The sequence below is a fragment of the Sinocyclocheilus rhinocerous genome, unplaced genomic scaffold, assembly GCF_001515625.1.
Source record: "Sinocyclocheilus rhinocerous isolate Xijiao unplaced genomic scaffold, SAMN03320098_v1.1 scaffold568, whole genome shotgun sequence".
Taxonomy (NCBI): Eukaryota; Metazoa; Chordata; class Actinopteri; order Cypriniformes; family Cyprinidae; genus Sinocyclocheilus; species Sinocyclocheilus rhinocerous.
In genome coordinates this window covers 1,496,325-1,520,100 of record NW_015652173.1, presented here as the reverse complement: position 1 = coordinate 1,520,100, position 23,776 = coordinate 1,496,325, and the positions used below count along the sequence as shown (strand labels likewise).

At 37.6% G+C, this 23,776-nt stretch overlaps 2 protein-coding genes across 4 annotated transcripts in view; one reads left to right on the top strand and one right to left on the bottom strand.

Annotated features, from left to right (window-relative positions):
- Positions 1 to 18,671, top strand: part of zcchc14 (zinc finger, CCHC domain containing 14) — a 29,522-nt gene extending 10,851 nt beyond the window's left edge. Inside the window, exons 3-14 of one of the 3 annotated variants that reach the window (XM_016519744.1) lie at positions 9,154 to 9,224; positions 9,441 to 9,512; positions 10,238 to 10,323; positions 10,574 to 10,668; positions 11,890 to 11,921; positions 12,006 to 12,305; positions 12,495 to 12,583; positions 14,877 to 14,992; positions 15,126 to 15,269; positions 15,423 to 16,351; positions 16,556 to 16,790; positions 17,431 to 18,671. In XM_016519744.1, the coding sequence (XP_016375230.1) occupies positions 9,154 to 9,224; positions 9,441 to 9,512; positions 10,238 to 10,323; positions 10,574 to 10,668; positions 11,890 to 11,921; positions 12,006 to 12,305; positions 12,495 to 12,583; positions 14,877 to 14,992; positions 15,126 to 15,269; positions 15,423 to 16,351; positions 16,556 to 16,790; positions 17,431 to 17,486 (2,225 nt within the window). In that variant the 3' untranslated portion in view covers positions 17,487 to 18,671. Of the gene's footprint in view, positions 1 to 9,153; positions 9,225 to 9,440; positions 9,513 to 10,237; positions 10,324 to 10,573; positions 10,669 to 11,889; positions 11,927 to 12,005; positions 12,306 to 12,494; positions 12,584 to 14,876; positions 14,993 to 15,125; positions 15,270 to 15,422; positions 16,352 to 16,555; positions 16,791 to 17,430 lie in introns of all 3 variants that reach the window. The other 2 variants (XM_016519745.1, XM_016519743.1) reach the window with 2 other exon arrangements.
- Positions 18,672 to 18,890: 219 nt separating this feature from the next.
- LOC107714047 (microtubule-associated proteins 1A/1B light chain 3B-like) lies at positions 18,891 to 23,769 on the bottom strand. The gene is made up of 4 exons (XM_016519741.1): positions 23,560 to 23,769; positions 21,407 to 21,462; positions 20,395 to 20,501; positions 18,891 to 20,276 (listed from the first exon to the last, which is right to left on the bottom strand). The coding sequence occupies exons 1-4, from the start codon at positions 23,597 to 23,599 to the stop codon at positions 20,102 to 20,104; spliced, it is 378 nt and encodes a 125-aa protein (XP_016375227.1). The 5' UTR covers positions 23,600 to 23,769; the 3' UTR covers positions 18,891 to 20,101.
- Between the last annotated feature and the right edge of the window lie 7 nt (positions 23,770 to 23,776).

The following is a 23,776-nucleotide window of genomic DNA, read 5'->3' as shown; positions in this document are numbered from 1 at the left end:
GGTTTAATGTTTTTTTTTTTTTAGCTTTATGAGATTTTTGATCATTTGCTGGTGCACTCTGTGTGAACTCTGTATCTTATCATGGACAGGCTGTAAATACATCTTTTATTTGAGTTCTCAGAGTTTGTATTCTCAACTAGTGGAACATGAGAGTGTTTGCCTCTTGTTTGATGGAAAATCTTGGCCAGGCACTTTTCCAGAGTGTATTTCTTGGTTTGTGTGTAAGTGAAAGACTGTGTAGTTTTCTATTTTAATCCTGAGGAGAACATTAGAGACAACCTACTGTATCTTACCCAGACTCACATGTCCACACAAGTTTTGCCCGGGATGTGTGTGCTGTCATTTCTTGAGTTACGCTCTGTTGTGAGCGTAAGTCTGTATTTTTGGTCCTGTTTTGTCTTGCTGTTGGCTCAGGCAGCAATAGCACCAGATGTCACATTCACACACTAAGGAGTCCACAAACTGCTCGTTTATCAGAAAGACATGCATTTTAGAGTGTCATGCACATTCTCTGTTTATTTCAGTGTTTTATTCCTGTATAATAAGCATACTGTATTTCTACATCTTTTACATTTTTCAAAGAAAAATACACTTGGTTGTTATTTTAGAAGTGGCGTTATTATTTTTTAAATTCCAATATATAGACAAATCCATGTTCTAATCTAAAGATTAATAGACAGCTGTTCAATTAAATGAAAACAGTTTAATTTAAAATGGTTGCAATTCGTGTTTAAAATGTCTAGTTATTTGTCAATAAATGTATTTATTATCGAGTTATTTATTCATTCATTTGATTCGTTCAAATGGCTGATTCATTCAGGCGTGAAGTAAATGGTTCTGAATGGTCCATTGAATCATTAGGCTTGTTTGTCTTGAAACGGATCATCACCATCAGACCGATCGGTGTGTGACATCACAGTACCGCAAGAGCTATAGAGAGCAGACGGCTCCTTATGCTTTTGAATCGCTCGCGGTACTTTGATGTCATACACCGATCGGTCTGTGGAGCTCCGCTTCAAATCTAACGCGCCTAAAGATTAACCCAATTCGTTCAAACCGTGCATTAAGAAATTAAATGCCGCCGTGTGCTGCTCGGAGACGAACACTTCTGCTTTGTCTTTATATTTTCGTTGGCAAAATTGAGCAAAACAGACAACATTGTGTCTAAAATAACACAATATTAACTTCTTACCGAACTGTTGTATGAGATCGGTATCACATTTGCACTCATGTGATATTGCAGTTAGCCTATTGCTTGTGTGATATTGCTTAATTATATGATGTAAATTTGATATAAAAACTCAAACAGGGGCATTTTTGCCCCATATCTTGAATTTTAGGGACATTCTAACTACGTTCTCTAGGCTCCATCATACAGTGAGTTGTTGCTCTGCCTCATATTTGTCATCAATCAACTGTATGTAATGTCAGATGACCCACATAGGTCTGGGGCAGGGCAAGTGCATTAAATGCATTAATAATTTTACCACGTTATTTTTCGTAATTAATCTAATTAACACGTTAAATAACCTTTAACTTAAATGATTTTAGCAAATGGCTGCAATATAACAAAGAGTGAAAAATTTAAGGGGGTCTGAATACTTTCCGTACCCACTGTATATATATGTATGTATGCACACACAGACTTGGTGATAAAATAAGATGCCTGCAGCTAAAGATATGGTTGGTTGTGTATATATTCTTATGACCTCAGCAATGGGGGTCGAATTGCTCCATTCATTGGATATCTATACCATAACATAATGGAAATGTGCATTCAGGCAGGGTTTTGTGCTCAGTGGGTGTGCTGGAGGCGCTGGCCATTAGAATCAAGTGCTGTTTGACTGCACGCAGCAGGTCGGACAGAGCAGAGACAGACTGTTGTATTGTTAACAACAAAACTGGTAATTTAATGCTTCTCCACTACATTACCTCATGGGCTTCACCACATGCCTTCAGCACGAGCTTTAGCCATCCGTCAGCACCCTCACACACACAATCATTCATTAGCAAAACAAATCACAAGGCTTCATTTACACATGTAAACGTGAGAAATATTTATTGGCTTTAATCTAACGTACTCCACTCTGATTGGATAGTGACTTTGTAAAAACATGTTTTTTGAACACGAGTCGGATCAAAGATGGTTGAAACAGCTGTTCTTCAGAGGGGCACTTCACAGGATCTCACAATGATAACAAAGATTTTTCCGGGTCCTTTGAAATTCCCAGAAGTTCTGCCGAGTTTTGCTGTTTGTGGAGTTAATGTTGAAATGGATGTGTATGCGTCCATGACTCTAGATCTACTTTGTAGATCTACGTCTGTTTTTGTGCATATGTGTGTGTTTAGAGTTGTGATTGTGTTTGTATGTGTGTAGTATAAGGCTTGGTGGGTAACTAGAGCTGTAAGAATGGGAGAAATCCTTGGATTAGCTGGCCTTGCATCAGGTATGCGGCAACTGCAAGCCCCGGGGCATCCGAAGTATACAGAGCATAGAGACTAAGATATGTGTGTGTGAGTGTAAAAAAAGTACAGAAATGTGTGTGAGAGAGGTGTTGGTTTGTGTTTAAATACAGTGAGAAGTTGAAGCAGAACTCAAAAGAGCAGTATCATAAATGTACATTAAAGGAGTAGTTCACCCTAAAATGAACTTTGCTGAAAATGTACTCACCCTCAGGCTTGGACTGGGGGATATGACCTAAAATCAAAACCTCGATTAATTGAACACTTACCTCGATTACAATTATTTAACGATTATTTAATTTATTTTTTTATTTTTTTGCCCTCATAGTTCATTAAAGGTTTGTACCGTAAATATACTCAACTATTTAAGGTGGAATTTTTTTTTTTCAAGTGCATTTCTTATATTTGTGATTTTAAAATAATTGAAGGAAACAAATTATTTATGGTTATTTGTTTCAATATTTCGAACAATAAAATCATAGCTTGCTTGAAATGAAGACGTCTTAAGAAAAATGAAATTCACATTTCAGTTTTATTGTAAAAAACGTTTCTTAAAAAATAGAAAATAACTTTCATTTTTTGCAAACAAAATAAAAATATTGCAATGTCAGAAGTAGAAAATAACCAACATCCCTTGCAAGCAAAATACATTTTAAATATTGGCATGTGAAAAGTAGGAAATAACTTGTATCTCTTGTAAATGAAATAATGCAATGTGAAAAGTAGAAAATAATAACTTTAAATAATTTTTTTTTTTTTTCGATTAATCATCCAGCCCTACCTCAGGCCATCCAAGATGTAGATTAGTTTGTTTCTTCATCAGAACAGATTTGGAGAAAGTAACGTTTATAAGAGAAAACAGTCCACAACTGTTCAAAACAAATATGTTGGTGGATGTTGTTGTGAGAGGACAACAGGGGATGGACTTATAAAACTCCTTAATGATGGATTTGTTTTTTAAAAACATGCAGCTTTTCGCTTTCCAAGATGTTAATTGATGGACTGGAGTCGTGTGGATTACCTGTGTATTATTGTGGTGTTTTTATCAGCTGTTTGGACTCTCATTCTGACGGCACCCATTCACTGCAGAAGATCTGTTGGTGAGCAAGTGATGCAATGTTAAAATTCCCCAAATCTGTTCAATGAAGAAACAAACTAAATTTGGTAGGCTTGAGGGTGGTGATAATTTTTTAGCAAGTTTTCATTTTTAGGTGGACTATTCTTTTACAACTCAAATCCCATTCAGATAGTAAATGTATTTTGACATTTGTTGAATAAAATTTGTCGTTCCCTTGCCTGGTGCACCTATACGAAAGACTTAGACTTTCTAGATAAATCAACAGTACTTCAGGCATCCTGTCTGATTTAAAAACAGAATGAAATCTACAGAGATCCCAATCCTGTTCAGGTTTGGTATATGAAATGACATTATTTACACAACTAAACCCATCCAAATAGTTCTTTTGTATGGTACGATTGAGTGCAGAAGTATTACAGCAACCCATCCTGGAGTTTTCTAAGAAAATATCAAGTTCCTCCTCTTGAGTCATGACTTTTCATGAGTGATTTGGGGATGCTTGACCAATTCAAGCCTGACAGGATGTTGACTTTAAATTGGAATGACAGGAAGAGGAAATTACTCAAATGCAATTCAAAGAAATTCAGCACTGTCATTCGAATGTTTTGCGACAAATCACAAATCATTAGATCATTAAGTTGGACTAATCAGGTTTATATTTTTCTTTAATATTTATAATAGATTTTTCCTCAGCAGATTAGACATATTTCTCTAAGTTAAGATATTAAGTTAATATTTCTCTGAGCAACAGATGTCCATCATGTTGTTTTCAAACTTTATTAAAACCATTATTGACATAGAAATTTTAGGTAAATTATCATCATTCTGGGAAATTTTAATTTTAATGTGTGCGTGGGTTAGGGTTAGTACTGGAATATGAAATACTGTATATTAAGCATGATATACACTACCATCCAAAAGTGTTTTCTATTTGATCAATTTATTGCATACTTGCTGAATAAAAGTATTTCTTAAAAAAAATTCTTACTGACCCCAAACCTTTGAACTGTAGTGTATGTATCAAAAAATATTTCCGTAACGTTCTTTGAAACATTCAAAACAATATGATGCACCCCTATGGAAAATCATTTCAGAAGATTCAGACAGGAGAGGTGGAAAATAGAGAACCAAACAGTGACAGATGAATGACATCAACTTGTTCAGTTGCACCTGTGCAGAATGATGAATTATTAGACCCCTGTGCTGAAAGCTCACATGGGAGGACAGGAAAGATGGCAGGTGTGTACCCATAATGCCCCTGTGCAATGAGCGAAGTGTGAAGAGTTCAGTAATGCCTGAAGTGAAAGGTCAGAGGAAGGGGGAAGATAATGAACAATATGTTTGTGTTGTGTCCTTTAATAATAATAATAATAATTATTATTATTATTTTATATTGTATAAAATTTTCCATATTAATAAATTAACATATATGAATTAAAATGTTATATATAAATCATATTTTATGTAAGTATAATAATTTATTATGTGTGATATGTATTTTTTAGGGGTGTAACGATATACGTATTCGTATCGAACCGTTCGGTACAAGGCTTTCGGTTCGGTACGCATTACAAACCGAACGATTCGATTCGTTGGACTAATCCTATTACATTTGGAAAATAAAACAGCTTAAAGTGTGTGAAATATAATGTTCTCAGTGCCACTGCGCTCAACAAGGCAGCCCAAACGACGTATTGCCCGGCTTCAGCTCAGGCTAAGCCGGGGCTTTCGCTCACGCTAGGCCGCTGTGTTTTTCGTTGTGAAAGCGAAACTACTTTGTTTGGTCTTCCAAAAGAGGACGATATCCGCTTCGTTATGCCTAGAGCTGATCTGTGCTGGTCGCTGAGGGAATACTTCAACTTAGTGCTGTGGATCGCCGGCACATTTTATGGAGGACTGTTTACTGATCCTGGGAGAGTTACGTTAGACTAAAATGCTGGCAGTTCTGACTCACGTAAGTACGTTTTCATTTAAAGGATTTGCCACTGATGATTCAAACGCGAGTTTTGGGCAGTGTGGATTAATGTTAGCACTTGTTGTTTGTCATTTCTCTGATCACAAATGCAGACATGGTTTTATGTTTACGCCGCTCGATGCAATGCAACGCGTAAACAGACAGTATAAGTCATTATAATCCGTATTTATGTCCCCACTGGATGCAACAAATGCCTTGTTTGTAATGGGTTTTAATGTTTATGTCTTGTCGCTCCGGCCGGACACGGCATCAACAGTATGTGAGGGGCGTAACATTTCTGTCTCACGCTTGAGGTATTCGGCCAATCATAACGCATTGGATAGCTGGCCAATCAGAGCACACCTCGCTTTTCAGACCGATTAGTTTTGTAAAAATCGACGCGTTTCAAAAAGGCGGGGCATAGAGGAGAAACAATAATGTACAGTATGTGGAAAATAATGTGTTTTTTTAACTTTAAACCGCATAAACACATTTCATTACACCAGATACACAAAATAATGTTCTTTTTAGCAGCATCATATGACCCCTTTAAAGTTTATCATTTACACATGTTTTGTCTCGCCAGTTTACACATTCAAGCTATTTTAACTCGCGTGCTGTTTTCTGTGCGCTCAGCCGCTGCCGCACACACCTGAAGCGCGCACACGCAGAGAGAGAGACACTGTGTGAACAGCGAATTGATTCCTCTTTCACATACACACAAAGTTATAATGATCAATGATCAGATCCATGACTCAAAATCCTTAATATGATCCGAACCGTGAGTTTTGTGATCCGTTGCACCACTAATGATCTTGTATCGACGATAGCTAGAGATATTGTCAAAAACATCAATTGTTGGCAATATTACGATATTTGGCATTTCCAATTAATGTAGGCCTGTTACATTCTTATTTTTATTAGGCCTATTATTATTATTATTATGAAGTTACTTTTATTATTAAATTAAAATTACAATTAATTTGCCCCGCAATAATGACCAAATAACTGACGTGCTGCGAGGATAACAAAACATTAGGCTATATATTTCCTCCTCAGTTAAAATGTTTAAAAAAAAAAGGTATTTTAAAACAGGTCTATACAATGAATTATAGGCCTATGATTAAAATATTAACACTTCAGACACCAATAAAAATCAATGAAATAAAAAGCTTTTATTTCAAGCACCGACCTTCAAAAACAACCTGTTTAACACGAAATATGTTTCTTCTCTTTTTGTTCACTATGTAATATTAGAAATATTAAGGGAATAAATAAAAAGTTAGCTATATATATACCGTTATCAGCATATGTTGAAGTAGATTCGGCTCTCGTCGTCTCTTAGAGAATATGCGGCGTCAGATGCCGAAAGCGCCGTCATTACACCGTCACTCTGTTTTTACTTTCACTTTCTGCATAGTGAATTGACTGAGATTAAGACTTGCTTAAAGTTTGCACGTTGTTTGTGTGTGATATCCATTAGCTCGCCTTCATGGTTTAAAACAGAAATATTTCCAATATTGCGACGTAACCAATTACCCCCGTACCGAACCGAACCGTGACACCACTGCGTCGTATCGAACTGAACCGTGAATTTTGTGAACCGTTACACCCCTAGTATTTTTATAATAGTTATATAGCGATAATAATTCTAGATTAATCATTAACTATTTTTATTATTATTATTGCTCTATAAAAACATCTTTATATATGTGTTATTAATAAGAATAATATCTTTAAAAATAAAATAAAATAAAATATAATAATGCAACGTGTTAAAACAGGATTTTCATGTGTTGTTTCATATGGGCTATTTGTGTTTCATGAATTATTGATTTTTTTTTTTATTCTGCTTTGTTACAACAACAGTGTAGAAATGCATAGCCTAAAGCAGAACTGATGTGGCTAAACATTTTAGAGCAATGAAAAATAAGCAAATGCTCTAAAATAACATTTCTAGATACAAACGCATCACAGAAAGCATCACATTCTATTATAAGAAGATAACAGATTACATGCAATCTTAATGAGAAACATCTCAGAAATATCTGAATATTACAGATCTGAGTTGTAACATCAGACAGGGAAAGTTTTAGTGACATATTGCAGATGAGCAAATGCTCTTTAAATGATTTTTTGTTTCAGATGAAAGATGATGCTTTGCATCTCATCCCGATTGTCTTTGTCTGTCTGCACTGTGACTGTCAACTCAAACCACTTCACAAATCTCTTCCTCCTCTGGCAGTGACCTCTCTCTGGGTTTGTGGTTGACTTTCACTCTGTGGCACGCACACACACACATATAAAAACACACAGTGTAATGAGGGGTTTGGCGGGTGGTTTGGGAGGAGCAGCACACTTATATGAAAGTCACATTACTGTTCAAAAATTTGGGGTTGGTAAGATTTAAAAAAATGTTTTTAAAAGAAGTCTCTTATGCTCACCAAGGCAACTTTTCTTTGATTTAAAAATACAGTAAAAAACATAAATATTCTGAAAAATGATAAAATGAAGTTAAAAGAACTGTTTCCTATTTAAATATGTTTTAAGATGTCATTTATTCCTGTGATGCAAAGCTGAATTCTCAGCAGCCATTACTCTAGTCTTCAGTGTCACATGATCCTTCAGAAATCATTCTCATGCTCATTTGGAACTCAAGAAACTAGATTAATTAATTAGACACTCAAGAAAGTGTTCAAGAAAAAAAAAACCTTTTGTAAGACTACAAATGTTTTTATTGTCACTTTCGATCAATTTAATGCTGAATAAAAGTATTAATTTCTTTAAAGAAATCTTTCTGACCCCAAACTTTTGAACAGAAATATATAACAAAGATAAAAAATGTAAAATTAAAAAGTGATAACACAATACATATACAGTATATTGTCTTCTGTTCCTCCTTATTTTCAGTTTTCTCGCTTTAGAACTTCATCTTAAAGCAGTTAAGACGCTGGTTTGCCATCAAAATGTGTTTTGAAATGAACTGCCTGGAGGCTCAAATTCTCACCTCTCAGGATTTTCCTTTTTAGCTAAATATGCTCAAATGAGTTCTAACCTGCTAGAAAGCGCCTGAGAGGTTAAGTTCTGGAGGATTTTCTCACATACTCCTCTCCTCTTAATAGAATCCAAACAGTCTGTGATAATACTACCATAATACAATTTGGAGAGTATGTGTCTAATTCTTATTCAAGACTAGGGGAGTGAACGTAACTCATTCAGTTATTTGGGGGAAATGCAACTATGGTCAATGCAAGTTTTGTTGTGTGCAATGCAAAAGTGAAACAATCCAATAATTTAGGGCAAATCTTTATAGTGTATATGATTTCATAAGCAATAAACTTTCTGCTTACAGGTTACTTTCAGAGTATTTCAGGTCCAGTTTCAGAGAGGTTGATACTCAGTATTAAACATTGTTGTGTTGATTTTGTACTCAAGAAATATTTCTTAATATTATCAATGTTGAAAACAGTTGTTATGCACCAAGAGCTTGTAACACTCCAAAGAGAAAGGAAAAATTGAAATCGCATCATATGACCCCTTTAATATGTTTGTGGAAACCGTGGTACGGTTTTTTAGGATTCTTTGATAAATAGTAAGTAAAAGTCTTAACAGATGTGAATCTTTATACTCATGGTGTTTTTTGCTTGTCTTTTTGAAGTGTACATTGAAAGAATTGAACTAAGGGGAGTTACACCCAAATCAGACAAACCAACAGAATACGTCTTGGAGGTGAGTTTCGAGACTGTTTCCAGTACAGTCTTACAAAAATCTGAAAATTTGAACAAAATCTCCTGCATATTGTATCTCTATGCGCTGCTCTATATTATATCTCCATGAAAAGCAGGTATTTTCTGTAGTTGTCATATTTTTACAGAACAATTGTAGCCAAAATGTGTAATGTACTTGGCATGTTATATGTTTGTCATACTTTTCTCTTGGTCGAAGGCCTTGTGGTCCGACTCCACTTTGTCGACTGTCAGCAAAACCCCTCATGAAGTGGTGGAGTTTATCTCCCAGGTGAGTGACAGTCATTTGTGTTGTGTTTCATGGATGTGAGAAATGTTGAGCTAGTGTGTAAAGATGAAAAGTCGTAAAAGTAAACTACTGAAGTGGTCTGTAATAAATGTTAAAGGGATAGTTCACCCAAAAATTGAAATTCTGTCATTTTTACTCACCTTCATGTCGTTTGTTCATCTTCGGAACACAAATTAAGATATTTTTGATGGAATCCGAGAGCTTTCTGACCCTCCGTAGACAGCAACACAACTGACACATTCAAGGCCCAGAAAGGTAGTAAGGACATTATTAAAATAGTCCATGTGACATCAGTGGTTCAACCTTAGTGTTATGAAGCTACTAGAATACTGTTTGTGTGCAAAGAAAACAAAAATAATGATGTCTTGACATTAACGAAGTCCTTACTACCTTTCTGTGCCTTGAACATATCAGTTGCGTTGCTGTCTATGCAGTGTCAGAAATCGCTCAGATTTAATCAAAAATATCTTGTGAGTAATTAATAACAGAATTTTCATTTTTGGGTGAACTATCCCTTTAACATTTCCATTCATCTCAATTTATCACCCGCAACTGGACTGGAAGGTTGTGTAGTCAAAATGGCTTTGACTGTGTTAAATAATCAGTGCTGTGAAGTTGAAAACCAGTGAATGTGTTCACTGATGAGTGCTGACAAGTTGTAACGTCATGAAACCGTGTGATTGTGTCTCTGTTGTCTCTCTCTTCAGCTATCTCAGCTTTTTCCCGATGAATGTCTAGAGAAACTTCTGCCCCAAATGCCTGGACTTGATTCCACTTATGAACTAGATCCTCGGTACTTATGAATCCTAACATGAAATGCAAAAAACAGAGAACAAGTTCTCAATTATATTATGTTTTTACTAGGGCTGGGTTATAAACTGAACATTTACAATTTACATTTAAAATTCAGTTGCAAAAATGCAGAGTGGCATTTTTAATGCATACTGAAATTTATATATATACATATATATATATAATTGGTGCATGGAAATGGAGGGAAAAAATACATTTTAAAATTTGTGAATTTTTACTCTTCTCCACAGATGCTTGACCTCTCTTCCGCCTCAAGTTCTTAAACATGACAAAGTCCATTTATTCTTCAGCACTTCGCCTGCACCTCAGCTCCCTACTAGCACAAGTAAGCCCCTTATTCCTGCCTCGCAATGGTTCATCCCTCACGCGTCACCATACAGGTTTGTTTCTGGACCACACCATCTCTTGGGGAAATGGGGAGTTTGTTTCAGCACAGTGGGGATTTGATTTGACCTGCTTGTGCTGGGAGGCTTCAGAAGTGACCTCATCTTGGGAAACTATTAATAGGACGAAAGGCCACTAGAACCTAGATGTGTGTCTGTGATGTTATTTTTAGTAGTGGGGGAAGGGACGGAAATCCCCTTGGATAGAATGAAGTGCAAAATTCTTATTGCTTGATCATTTGTGTTGTAGATAAGTTATTGCAGCTGTATTTTTCAGTCAAGATGTAATTTTTCGCTATCAAGTACAATAAGAGTGGGCTCTGCAATAAACAAACTAATTCTTCTGGACACTATTATTATTAATATTACAGTTGTTAACAACTCAATAGACTGTAGTTGGAATTACATCAGTGCAAGTGGTCCGTCTGGAGCAGAGCTGGAACTGAACCTGCTTTTATAGCTTCGAAAAGTCGGTTTTATAGCCTTGCTCTTGAATTGGGCTCATGGGGGAAAAACTGTAAGTGTAAGTGAGGATGAGATAAGTCATGGTAAAAGGAGTCTGGTCCTTTGATTTGAAAATATCAGACCAAGATTTATTTGAAGTTCACGAAATCTGTCAAAAACATGCCCAGCTTCATACTCCACTTCAAAATCAAAGGGAGAAATAAGAAATAATATTTTGCCTAAATAAAATAAAGCCTATGACTTCTTTTGCTGTGAAACTGTGAAACAATGCAAAAACATCTGAATGCATTATGGTATATGGTAATAATAATAATATCCAAAATAGTATTTTTTTTGTTTATACAAATTATATTTATTTATATATATATATATATATATACACACACACACACACACACATATATATATATATACAGTATATATTAATAAAATCATTTTAAATCAATTTTATATTTAATTGAAATATACTTTCAATTTAAAGTATTGAAAAAAATAATAATGGTCCTTATCAGGTGTTATTTTGTTTAAACAAATTACATTTGAATGATTTAATAATGATTATTGAATAACCTAAATTTGGTTACATTTTCATTTAAAATGTGACTTGTTTCTGCAGTATTCACCCATTCAATTGGATCATTTCATGTCAAATCAAGCTATATTTCTGAATCACACTTTGTCACTTCCATGTTTTGCAGATCTGGGCTGTCTGCTTCAGTATAGGGGAGCGAGCAGGTGAGGTTAACAACCCTTCACCACAAGCTCTCTCACATCTCTCTTCTCCCCATCCATAAACCCGCTCTCACTCTGTCCCAGGCCCATTTGTGGTGTCGCCAGCATCCAGCCTGTCCTAAGTGTCCATGCGCCCCTCCCGCAGAGCTCCCCTGCCCACCTGCCCCCTCTCCCTTCCCAGACAGCGGTGGCCATCCTCCCTGGCACTGCCGTACCCATGGGGGAGTCCAGCCCACCACAGACGCACCTCACAATCCCCGCACCCCAACCCCAGGCCCAGTCCCAGCAGCCCTGCCCGGAGCAGAATGGCATCCTGGACTGGCTTCGTAAACTACGGTTGCATAAATACTACCCTGTCTTCAAACAGCTAACCATGGAGGAGGTACGTGACTTCAAGTGGCTCTTTCCCTTGGTATGAGTGTCGTCTCTAAGATAAGAGATTACATTTATTGGAAGAGATGTTTAGGGAACAGATTTCGGATATTGCAGCCAAGAAATACATATTTCCTTCCTGACATATCTCTCCCACTACAGTTTATCTAAATTATGATCTCCTTATTCACTTTCTCAGTTCCTCGCTCTCACAGAAGAGGATCTCAACAAGTACGACCTCACTCAGGGGGCCAAGAAGAAACTAAAGACTCAGCTAGAGCTTCAGAAGTGAGTGTGATTTGTGCTTCAATTATGACACCAATATATTTGACCGTGCGTCATGCCATAAACAACCTTAGAAACATTGAGGGGTTGTTTAAACGTAATTACTTCTGCCATGATAAATGGAAAATGTACTCAAATGTCTCTTTTGAATAAAATTCAGCTTATCGTCTGTTTTCCATGGGTATAAATAGCGCAACGTTAAATATGCCAGGTAAAAGAGTGTTGTGAATAGGTACAATTTAAAATTAACCTAATTTGCATAGACAGGAAATGTCTTTGTGCTATAAAGAATAACAGTGACACTGGTTAACTCATTTAGCGCCAATCAATGCGAATAAGACTGTTTAGTGAATCACACTGGATTTTGTTTTTTCAAAATTTTTTTCCCCTGAAAGAAATTAATACTTAGGACAAGGACACATTAAATTAACTTCCTATTCATCAGATAATTCTTAAAAATATAAGTAAATATATAATTTGTACCAGTTTCCACCGCAACGTTAAATATGCCAGGTAAAAGAGTGTTGTGAATAGGTACAATTTAAAATTAACCTAATTTGCATAGACAGGAAATGTCTTTGTGCTATAAAGAATAACAGTGACACTGGTTAACTCATTTAGCGCCAATCAATGCGAATAAGACTGTTTAGTGAATCACTGGATTTTGTTTTTTCAAATTTTTTTTCCCCTGAAAGAAATTAATACTTAGGACAAGGACACATTAAATTAACTTCCTATTCATCAGATAATTCTTAAAAATATAAGTAAATATATAATTTGTACCAGTTTCCACACAAATATTAAGCAGCACAACTGTTTTCAACATTGATAATAATAATAAATGCTTCTTGAGCAGCAAATCAGCATATTAGAATGATTTTTTGAAGGATCATGTGACTCTGAAGACTGGAATAATGATGCTGAAAATTCAGCTTTGCATCACAGGAAAATATAAAAATAATAGTAAAATATATTTGAATAGAAAACATTTTTTTAAGTTGTAATAATAAATATGCAATATTACTGTTTTTATTGCATTTTTGATCAATTAAGTGCAGCCTACATTTTAAAAATCATCCAGACCCCAAACTTTTGAACAGTATTGTATGTAGAGCTCATTTAATGTAGATTAATTTAACATTTGTTTTTTCCTAGTTAGAAAACACAATAGCATATGGGTTTGGGACAGCATGTAAGTGAGGAAATAATGAAAATTGTGACAGTTCTTGGGCAAACTGTTTCTGTAACCCATATTTGTTGCATTTTAACAATTATTTAAATGTTGGTAAATTGTCAGTTTCCACAATTCCAGGGCAGATCACTTCCTTCAGATAAGAGTTTGGCATCGAGAGTTTGAGATCAGTACGGAAGTGGAGCAAGTAACTATTCCTTAGTGAAAACACATCATTCTAATTCTTTTTCCATTTCTCACATCAGCAAGTTTCCATTGCTCAGGTAGAGCTGTGGTGGGAGCTAAGATATCTTAACAGATAACAGGAACTAATCCTCGGGAGGTTTTCCATGCCTGAAAACAACAATAAAGGTTATACTGGTTCACAGGTCTCGTGGTTCTCACTGACACTAGCTAAAACGTAAATAATGTTTATTTCTACTCCACTTTGTAAAGTTTCTGAACTGAAAGGCCCCATTCGAACTTGAACCAGCCTAAGCGAAGTGAAGTGAAGTGACATGTGGCCAAGTATGGTGACCCATACTCGGAATTAGTGCTCTGCATTTATCCCATCCAAAGTGCACACACACAGCAGTGAAAACACACACACACCGTGAACACACACCCGGAGCAGTGGGCAGCCATTTTTTGCTGCGGCGCCCGGGGAGCAGTTGGGGGTTCGGTGCCTTGCTCAAGGGCACCTCAGTCGTGGTATTGAAGGTGGGAGAGAGCGCTGTACATTCACTCCCCCCACCTACAATCCCTGCCGGTACGAGACTCGAACCCGCAACCTTTGGGTTACGAGTCCGACTCTCTAACCATTAGGCCACGACTTCCCCCTAATTATACCTATCGGCTATATTTTAAAAAATATTGTTTTTCACATTCTTTCTTCTGTTTCTAAAAAGTCTACACAGATGATCAGCTTCAAATTAATGCACTGGTAGAATTATGCACATGCAGTAAGTGCGGGGATGTTTTTGTACACAGCGCCATCTAGGTGTCATTGCTGGAAAATGATGTTCTACAAAATAAATCTTTGACGTTCATGGTCCAGTCATTGTTTATCATCAAATGGTACATTAAAAAAAAGTAATAAATTATATTTTTTTGTTTTCTTGTCAGAGAGAAGCTGGAGAAGAGATACGTGGTGTCTGAGTTTCCTGTTTCCTGTAGTGGGGTTGCCAGAGTGACCCCTTCCAGTCATATCGGACCCCTGACACACGCACACACTGAAAGTGGTACTGTACACGTCTATAAAATAATACTAATTGATATGTTTACGTTATTAGCATTTAAATTAAAGTATCCAAAAGCTTATATAGTTGTATGAATGCAAGAGATTATGATCTGTTTTTTTGTGTGTATGTTAAGAGCTACGGGTAGACGTCGAGAACAGCTCGTTGCCCATTCCACGGGACAGCAGTTCCTCCTCAGGCTATTCCAGTGCTCCTTCCAGTCCAATGACCCCTTTATCACGTGACACTTCTTTCGACCGGGTCAAAGACCTTCACAGACGTAAGAACTGATGTTTTTTAATATTTTTATAATGGATATTGGATTGTTTACTGTAATTGTATGTATAGTATACTGTGACACAAAATTGATTATATACAGTAATTATTATTTTTTTTATTACTTATTAAATTATTGCATGTCATTTCATTTTAGGTCTATATATCCTTTCAGGTTTCGAGTCTGGTTTGGATCCTGGTGAGAAAGAGCGGTCAGGCTTTCTCCTCAATCCTGCGGTATCCACCGGTCCCAGCCGTCCCACTGCCCAAGTCCTCCCAGTCCAGAACGATCCCTCCCTCTGTCCCTCCCAAATGAATTTGCCCCCTCCATCCTTGCCCCTCCTCTCCCCAGGCCGCATTATCAACTCTCCCCGCAAACTTCGTCCACCCCCTCTCTGTTCAGAAGAACGTCCCAAACCGATAGGGTCTGGGGTCACTGTGGGTGTCCGGCTTGAGAACATCTTCCCTGGGTTGAATCTTGACGGTTCTCCGAGGCACCAGGATGTGTCAGGCCCCCGTGGGCCCCTTACAGTGCTTCGCTCCCCTCCAGGTCTCATGGTGGAGACCAGCACTGCTCTCACCTCCACGTCTAACACCCTCCATCATGTTTCCCACCCACCCTTACATTTACAAGTTTCGTTTTCTGTTCCACGCACAGGGTCGTACCCTCTCTCCACCCCGTCCTCCTGCCCCTCATCGAGTTCCTCTACCAGACCCACCTTCTCACCTGTCAGTGGAGTTCCAATAGCAACAGCCAGCAACGTTCCCATGGCGGCAGTACCCGGGAACACATACTGCGTTAACAGTACGCCCACAGTCACGCCCAGTTCTAGCCCAGCATCCACAGAGAATAGCGGCTACGCCTCAGTGCAAGCAAACAGCGCTAACTCCAGTTCCTCATTGTGCGTTTGTAGCTCTTGCGGTTGTAGCGGCAACTGTGGCTCGTACGGGGCACTTCCATTTAGCTACGCCGGATATTTTCCACATCCGTTTTCAGGAACGTCATTATTCACGTTAGGGCCTTTGCTTCATTTCAGCCCCCTCCTTACAGGAAGTGGTACCGCCTCCCCCTTTTCCTACCCCCTGGTGGCCCCGCCTATTTACAACAGCAGTCTATCACATGACTCGCAACAAAACCTTGTGCTTCCACCAGTGCAGGGTTTTCTAGGGGGAGGGGGTGGTGTGTACCAGCCCCATGGAATGATGGGAAATGGAAGCTCTGGGCATAAGAAAACAGGGAATGTGTCCTGCTATAACTGTGGGCTGAGTGGGCATCGAGCACAAGCCCTGGTGGCCCCGCCTATTTACAACAGCAGTCTATCACATGACTCGCAACAAAACCTTGTGCTTCCACCAGTGCAGGGTTTTCTAGGGGGAGGGGGTGGTGTGTACCAGCCCCATGGAATGATGGGAAATGGAAGCTCTGGGCATAAGAAAACAGGGAATGTGTCCTGCTATAACTGTGGGCTGAGTGGGCATCGAGCACAAGACTGCAAGCAGCCAGCAATGGACTCTGCACAACAAGGTAACAGCACTGTTTATAAGTAGTGCTTGCAAACTCATAACACCTGAGCAACCACATAGCAATACTCTAGCAACCACCCAGAACATCCTCAGAGCAAATTAGAATCCACCCAGAATACTTTTTTAGGGCCCTATGATTTCTGGAATGCGGAAAATGCAGATGGAATCGCGGAATCTGATCACAAAAATGGAATTTACTGTATAACGCGGAATGTCACGGAATTTGCTAAATTTAGAGTAAATAAATCGAAAGGAGGTCAGTACACTTAAATCAAAGCGCGATATGAACCAGTATCTGTGAATATTAAGCTGCAAAAAGATTATTTAAATATGTGTCTCTGTGTGAATGAATGGCACAGACGCGCGGTTTCGTTTACTACACACATACTGAAGCACGCGTGACGCTCGCAGTGTTTTCAGCCTCTGCCTCCTTAATATATGAGTACATAAACATGAACGCTAGAACTGCTCTTTAAGAGTCACTTCATGAGCATTTTACCGTTTCTTTTGAGTAAACCTATTGTCATAAAGGTTTTCACAGCAACCCATCAAAATAAAAGTTTGGTTAATCTTTCTTCAAAAAATATAAAACCGGAGTTATTTTTTGTATTTTCAAACAAGCAATTGTTTTGTTTTTGCAGGGACTTTTCGTCTGAAATATTCCCCGCAGTCAGACAGCCAGGACTCAGGGGAATAAATGGTGTGAATGAACTGGTCTGGACCTGCACCTTCCTCAGTGTGTAAAGACACTTGATGTGAGACTCCGCTGAGCAAAGGCATTACAGTTTCTCTTTACAGGAGGATCGAGCGATGGAGTTCCATCAGATATGGCTTCCAATGAAAGCCTTGTGCCAAAGAATCACTTCACGGTGGATCTTCGTAAAGGGAAGTTCAAAGAAGAATTCACTCTTTTTGTGTTCTTCACGCTGTTCGTCTCACTTGAGACTCGCTTGAGCACTGTGGAGCAGCCAGTAGTGTATCAGATCATGCTGCACATGTCATTCTTGGAAGCATTTTGCTCGCCAAATAATGTGCAATGATGGCCACGTCTTTTTGCTCATGGTGCGACTATAAGTCATCCTTTGTGAATAAGATACTGGCAATCTTTTTTTCTGGATGTTCAGAAAGGAAGGAGAAACTGACAATTGTGAAAGCGAAAAAGTCGTTTTCAATCTCAAGAGGTCATTTTTTAGCTTTTTGACTACAGGAAGTCTTCTTAATCATCATGTGTTCTTCCTGTTCGTTGTAATCATGGCGTATTTGTTCATATCCGGGTTTTTGGAAACATTTGCTATTTTCGAATTATATATTTTTATTACATTCTCTTTGTCATAGAGGTGCCACGTCAAGTGGCGCTCAGATAAAATGTTTATACAGTCAATGCACTTGGGACTGCTAAAGCTTTTTTAATTCACTAGCATTCATGAAACTGTACAAAAAACTGTTCAGACTTCTGAATTTTAGTTTTTGAACTGAGAACTGAACACAAGAGGAAACCGTTTTCAGTATGGCAGACTACAAAGGTCAAAAAGTGGGTTTTTCCATGTTGTTTCTCAATTACATTAGCCTAAAAATTTTCCAAAGTGTTGAAAAAGGTCAGACTTTCACCATTAGGCGCATTTAGCCAATAGATGCCATTCCGTTGTCATTGCCAAACATTTTTGATGTTTCAAAGCAAATGGTGATATTTCTGTTTATAAATTACAAAGATCTTGCGTCGCTGGTTATGCATGTCGCCTGATTTACTACGTGCTGTATGCATTATGTCTAGTATTATCGCAGGAAAGCTTTTGGTCTAAAACGACAATGTTGACGCAGCCATTTTGTATTCTGAGGTGAATGTTGAATGAAGTTTGATTGTTGAATTTTTGCATAATGTATCACTTTGACACTTTTTAAAAAATGAATTAAAAATGTTTTTGAGAATTGTTTGGTAGTGGTCAACAGAAGTTTGATGTTTTTAAGAAAAAAGTATCAAAGAAAATGCCAAACAGGATGCATATTTCTCTTTTATTTTTTAAAATGTCAACAGAAATAGAAGTGTGATATTGCTGTAAATCTGAGCAGGAGAAATACATAAATGAGCTTAGTTCGATAATGGGTTGATAATCCTTTAAAGTTAAACTCTCATTCAAACAAACAGTCACTTTTGTAAATTGCACAATAGTAGCACATATGAATTGATTTTTACAAGAACAAAACAACAAAAAAATAACATCTCTTTAAATAAGAGCAAGACAAACAGCAATTAAATGCTCAGGAGAAAAGGCAACTAAGCTTATCTGTACAGTTTACTGTAAGACATACAGATGGAAAGAGTACAACAGCTCACGGTTATGTATTTATAAAGGTGTAAATAATCCTCTAATGAAATTGAAAAGTCTAAAAGCGTGCACATAAAAGAGCAAGGATGTTCGGGCAGCGCTCGTGTCCGTGATTGAGCTGCCCTCTCTACCTTGGGCCACAATCGCTAAAGCCACATTCATTCGCTCAATGTACCATTGAATATAATTAAATTTTCCTTCCTTTTAAAGCTTCACACAACAATCAAAGCAGAATTTCTTGTATTATAAATTGCTTACTATTTATTTCCTCAGGTATGTCCCACTGGATCATACTTCAAATGTCAACAAGGCAAGTAGGACGTCGTTTCGAACCTTGACTTACCCACCGAGTTGTGAAATCCAAGACCCTCAACGCTCATGACCCAGTTAGCAAAAAGCTCGAGGGGGAGGTGAAAAGACTGAATTGCTTCTAACAGGAAAATGGAACCGCGGAAAACACAGTTTGACACCTACAGGTAAGGAAAGGCTGTCGAACTCAACAAATACAGAGATTCGATGAACAGCGGGAGGGGTTAAAGGTCACCAGAATGAACCTGACGGATAACCTCTATTTGGCCGCCTAACGGTACACTAAATGCCATTTCGGAGATTCAACCGCCAAGAAATTGAGATGATTCCATCTCTACACCCAGAAGTCTTTCGTTCAAGCTTAATGTTGAGTAAATCTGGATTATTAGTCCAACTAACCATAACCTGTCCTACAACCTAAACACAGTCGACTCCTGTTCCATCATTAAAACTCAAATTATTTAGAGGGAGCCGAGGTTAAAGGGCTGAGATGTGGGAAGTTAGGATTTAGCTTTGGATAATGGCTGGGATTGGTGAGCCAAATGACTAAAAGTTCAGTTGGTTCCTGTTTGGATGGGGATGGGAAATGGGATAGGGATATTTGCAAGGGAGAGGTCACAAGAGTTCAGGGTAGGTTGTATCATTGTCCGAGAGTGAAAGCCAATCGTTTTGCCATTTTTTACTGAGGACACACAGTTCCAAATGTCTCCTGGGAGGCGTAGACCATGTACAGGAAGCCGTCCTCGTCTCGCTCGCGTTCGTAGACCTCAGAAATGGCGGTGGACACAGATACCATGCTGTGACCGTTGACAAGTAGGAAGAAAGCCTGACTGGAGTTGAGCTGGAGGCGTCTCCTTTTGGAAATGCACATGAACCAGAGATGCATTAGCGAAGTTTTTTATTCAGAAATAGTAATGATAAAGAGAAATTATAATGAAAGGCAAGCGGTAAAAGACATTTGTTTGGTGTTACCTGATGATCTTAATAAGTTCGCTCATGTTTACGTGGTCGGGAACTAAAAACTTAGTTTTGTCAAGAATTGGCAGTTGCTTTTCTCCCTTGTATCTCTCAATGATGACCTGAAACAAAACCAACAAGCTAAACATTAGCATATATGCATATTTATTTTAGTGTACATACAGGGCTGTACGTTAACTTTTTTTTCACATAGCACTGGTGCTACAGAGGTTGAACGTTTTGTAGCACAGGCCAAAATGTTGTAGCACAAGTATAAAACGTCTGTTATCATGTCTGAAAACAAACACAAGTAATGGAGTTCATCACTTAAACAGGCATTGATGTTCCATACAGAGCACAAAAAAGCACACCTCTAACTACCAAGTATAATCAATCTCACACACACAAACAAGCACAACGAAATCACTTCACACTATTAAGCAGCTGTGTTATGAACATGCAAAACTGTATCGCACGCGTGCTACAGTGGTAAATTTATTCATCGCACAGACCAGTTTTTTCGTAGCACGTGCGACATATATGTCGCACTGTACAGCCCTGACATAGTATGTATGTGCTCTACTGTTTAAACATTTGGGGTCAGTAAGTTTTTAAAGACGTCTCTTATGCTAACCAAGGTTGAATTTATTTGATCACAAATACAGTAAAACAGTAATATTAACAAAATTTAAAATAACAATTTTCTATTATAACTATTCTATTAAAATGTAATTTATTGTTATGATAAAGCTGAATTTTCAGCATAATTACTCCAGTCCTCAGTGTGACATGATTCTTCAGAAATCATGATAATTTATATATTTGGGACTCAGTATAATAATAAATATATTTGTGGAAACAATGATAGACATTTATTCTAGAGTGTTTAAATAGAAAGTTCAAAAGAACAGCATTTATTTGAAACATAGGTAAAAACGTTTGCATACTAAGTGTTCAATCGATTTTAATTGGTTATCAATTTTAATCTTCATCTCCAGCTCCACAGACACAAATATAATCTGCTTACTGGGATCTTGCTTGGATGCTGTTCCCGGATCAGCCGTACATCCTCCACCCGCTGCTCTGTGGAGAGGAAGTAGGAGCGGATATTAGATACAGCAGATCACAATACAGGATGCATTAAACCACAGACATTTTACTGAGCTGGATATGGGTTTGGATCTCAAGTATCAATCAATTCTCCAAAGGACCAAGTTTAATTGTGATTAACAGGTCCACGTTAAACTTGTTAGTCCTATCCTGTGGTTCAGTTTCAAACGAACAAGAAAGGGCATCGAAACTAAGAAGGTTCTGTTCCAAATGAAATTGAATACGTTTAAGGGTGCATAAATAATGACTAAATATTAATTTTCGGTCAACTGTCGCTTTAAGAAAACACTCAACAACGGCTCCAGTGTTTGTCTGTTCTTCCCAGTTAAATTGCTTGGAATATTAGTTTATTTCTTTGTTGTGTAAGCATTTGTTCCACATCATTTTCTCTTAACGATTTAATGAACAGAAATGAAAAAGAAACAAGGCAGGCCTTTGTGTACCAAGCTAACTAGACTTTGAACAAAAGACATGACTCAGCATGACATGACAGTATCTACAGAATACCATAAAACAATAAAACGACAAGTGTAGAAAACACAGCACTGCATTGATATTGTAGGACAAACTACGTTTCCAAAGAATTAGAGACACAAAGGAACAAGATAAAACTTCAGTCTGGGGACCATGAGGTCTTGTGATGGTTCATGAACTTGACTGAGCACGTGCTGCTGATGTATGAAACTGATGTATGAAACGTGCAATTATTGAGCAACTGTGGTAACTTTTGGTGTCTGACTACTAAACCTCACCCATTTCATCGAAATTTGTTCTTTAGTTTCGTTTTGAGCACCTGGTTCATCCTTTCTTAAAGTTTTATAATAAAAGCATTCACGGTACCTATATGGAACTACATATGATAAAAACAACAAAGTCATACCTACATATAATTATCATTTACACTTCTCATGTAAAAATGATATTCATTAAAACTCTGTTTGTTCATAAAACGTGTTCGACCGACTCCGTCGACTCCAGAACCAGTTCGGTTCAATTCGCTTAAAATCGTGAACGAGTTGTTTAGTTTGGTTTTTCTTTATTAAAAAAAAGATTCTACTTTAGAAAGACGTCGCTACTAACATGAGCTTGTTTGGGCTGACTGTCACAACAACATTGGCTGAAGATGAATTAGGTAATTTACGGGCTGATATCTCATTTGTTTTATAACTATCCACATCAAGACACACGGGCCTTATTAAAAAAACCCCAATAGGCTATATTGTCTTACAGCATCGCTAAAATAAGTACGTTATGAATACAAAAAAAAGGCCAAAATGCTGTCTGGCTAAGTCTCTCACTATGCTATCAGCTATTTTTCCACTTCAGTCCCAAAACGGGATGGAAAACAAGAGTGGTAACGGTTATGAGAAGGATAACTCAGCGCCGATACTTCGCCTTTACACAGGCCTATAACTGAACGCAATGATCACTGTAACAGAAATACTATTATTTATTTATTTTTTTCAGTAAATGTCGATGTTATCTGAACAGTCACTATTGAAATATTACGAATATTCATTCGGCATCATTGTTTGTTTACTCGAGTCCTTCCAAATAACCTTAAACGACGAGTCCCATCCCCCAATCCTGCAGCGCGGTGTTTCGCTAACATCTGCCCACAAACAATCAAAGACATCGCAACATAGATTCTGGGTTTGGTATGTTGAAAATAAGGTATGAGAAACTCGTTATGTTGTTTATGTTATGGTCATGAGTCTGTAGCCTGTATGTTTATATAGTCTGAATTACACGGCCGACACCCTTATAACCCAGTTTGACTAGATTGTTTGTAGAGTAACAACAGGACCTATTTTTATATCGCATACATTTCGTGTCGTAATATAATACGATGCGTGTATTACATTAATACACACTTCACTACAATATTCAGGTATTTTAGGTAACTTACTAGATATTGCTGTATATACCATTACAAATATAAACGACAATCACAAACTTTCCCAGAATATAGGCTTACGTAAACGTGCCATTCCAAATGTAAAATGAATACATATATCAGAAATACAGTAGAAACGCGATTCTCTGATGATATGAACTCGATACACTTACCAAATGTCCTCCTTTGTTTAAATGTCTTTTCCGAAGGCATGTTTAAAATGCGACTAGACACCGTTTTCTTTAGGCAAACTTGCCTAATTTCTTTCCTTTTCTGTCTCTGAACAGACCTTAATCGGTTATGTTTTAAATAAAGCGAAATCGTATATTTCAGATGCGTGTCGTTGCTTCGTCCTATGAAGTCCGTCTTACCCAGCAAAACAAACCAGTC

Bases quoted from the DNA above. Each gene is read 5' to 3' on its own strand.
- LOC107714047 (XM_016519741.1), bottom strand. From the start codon at position 23,599: ATGCCTTCGGAAAAGACATTTAAACAAAGGAGGACATTTG. The intron at 21,463-23,559 runs GTAAGTGTATCG...TCCTCTCCACAG, and splicing joins TAAACAAAGGAGGACATTTG to AGCAGCGGGTGGAGGATGTA. The intron at 20,502-21,406 runs GTAAGCAGATTA...GTTTTGTTTCAG, and splicing joins AGCATCCAAGCAAGATCCCA to GTCATCATTGAGAGATACAA.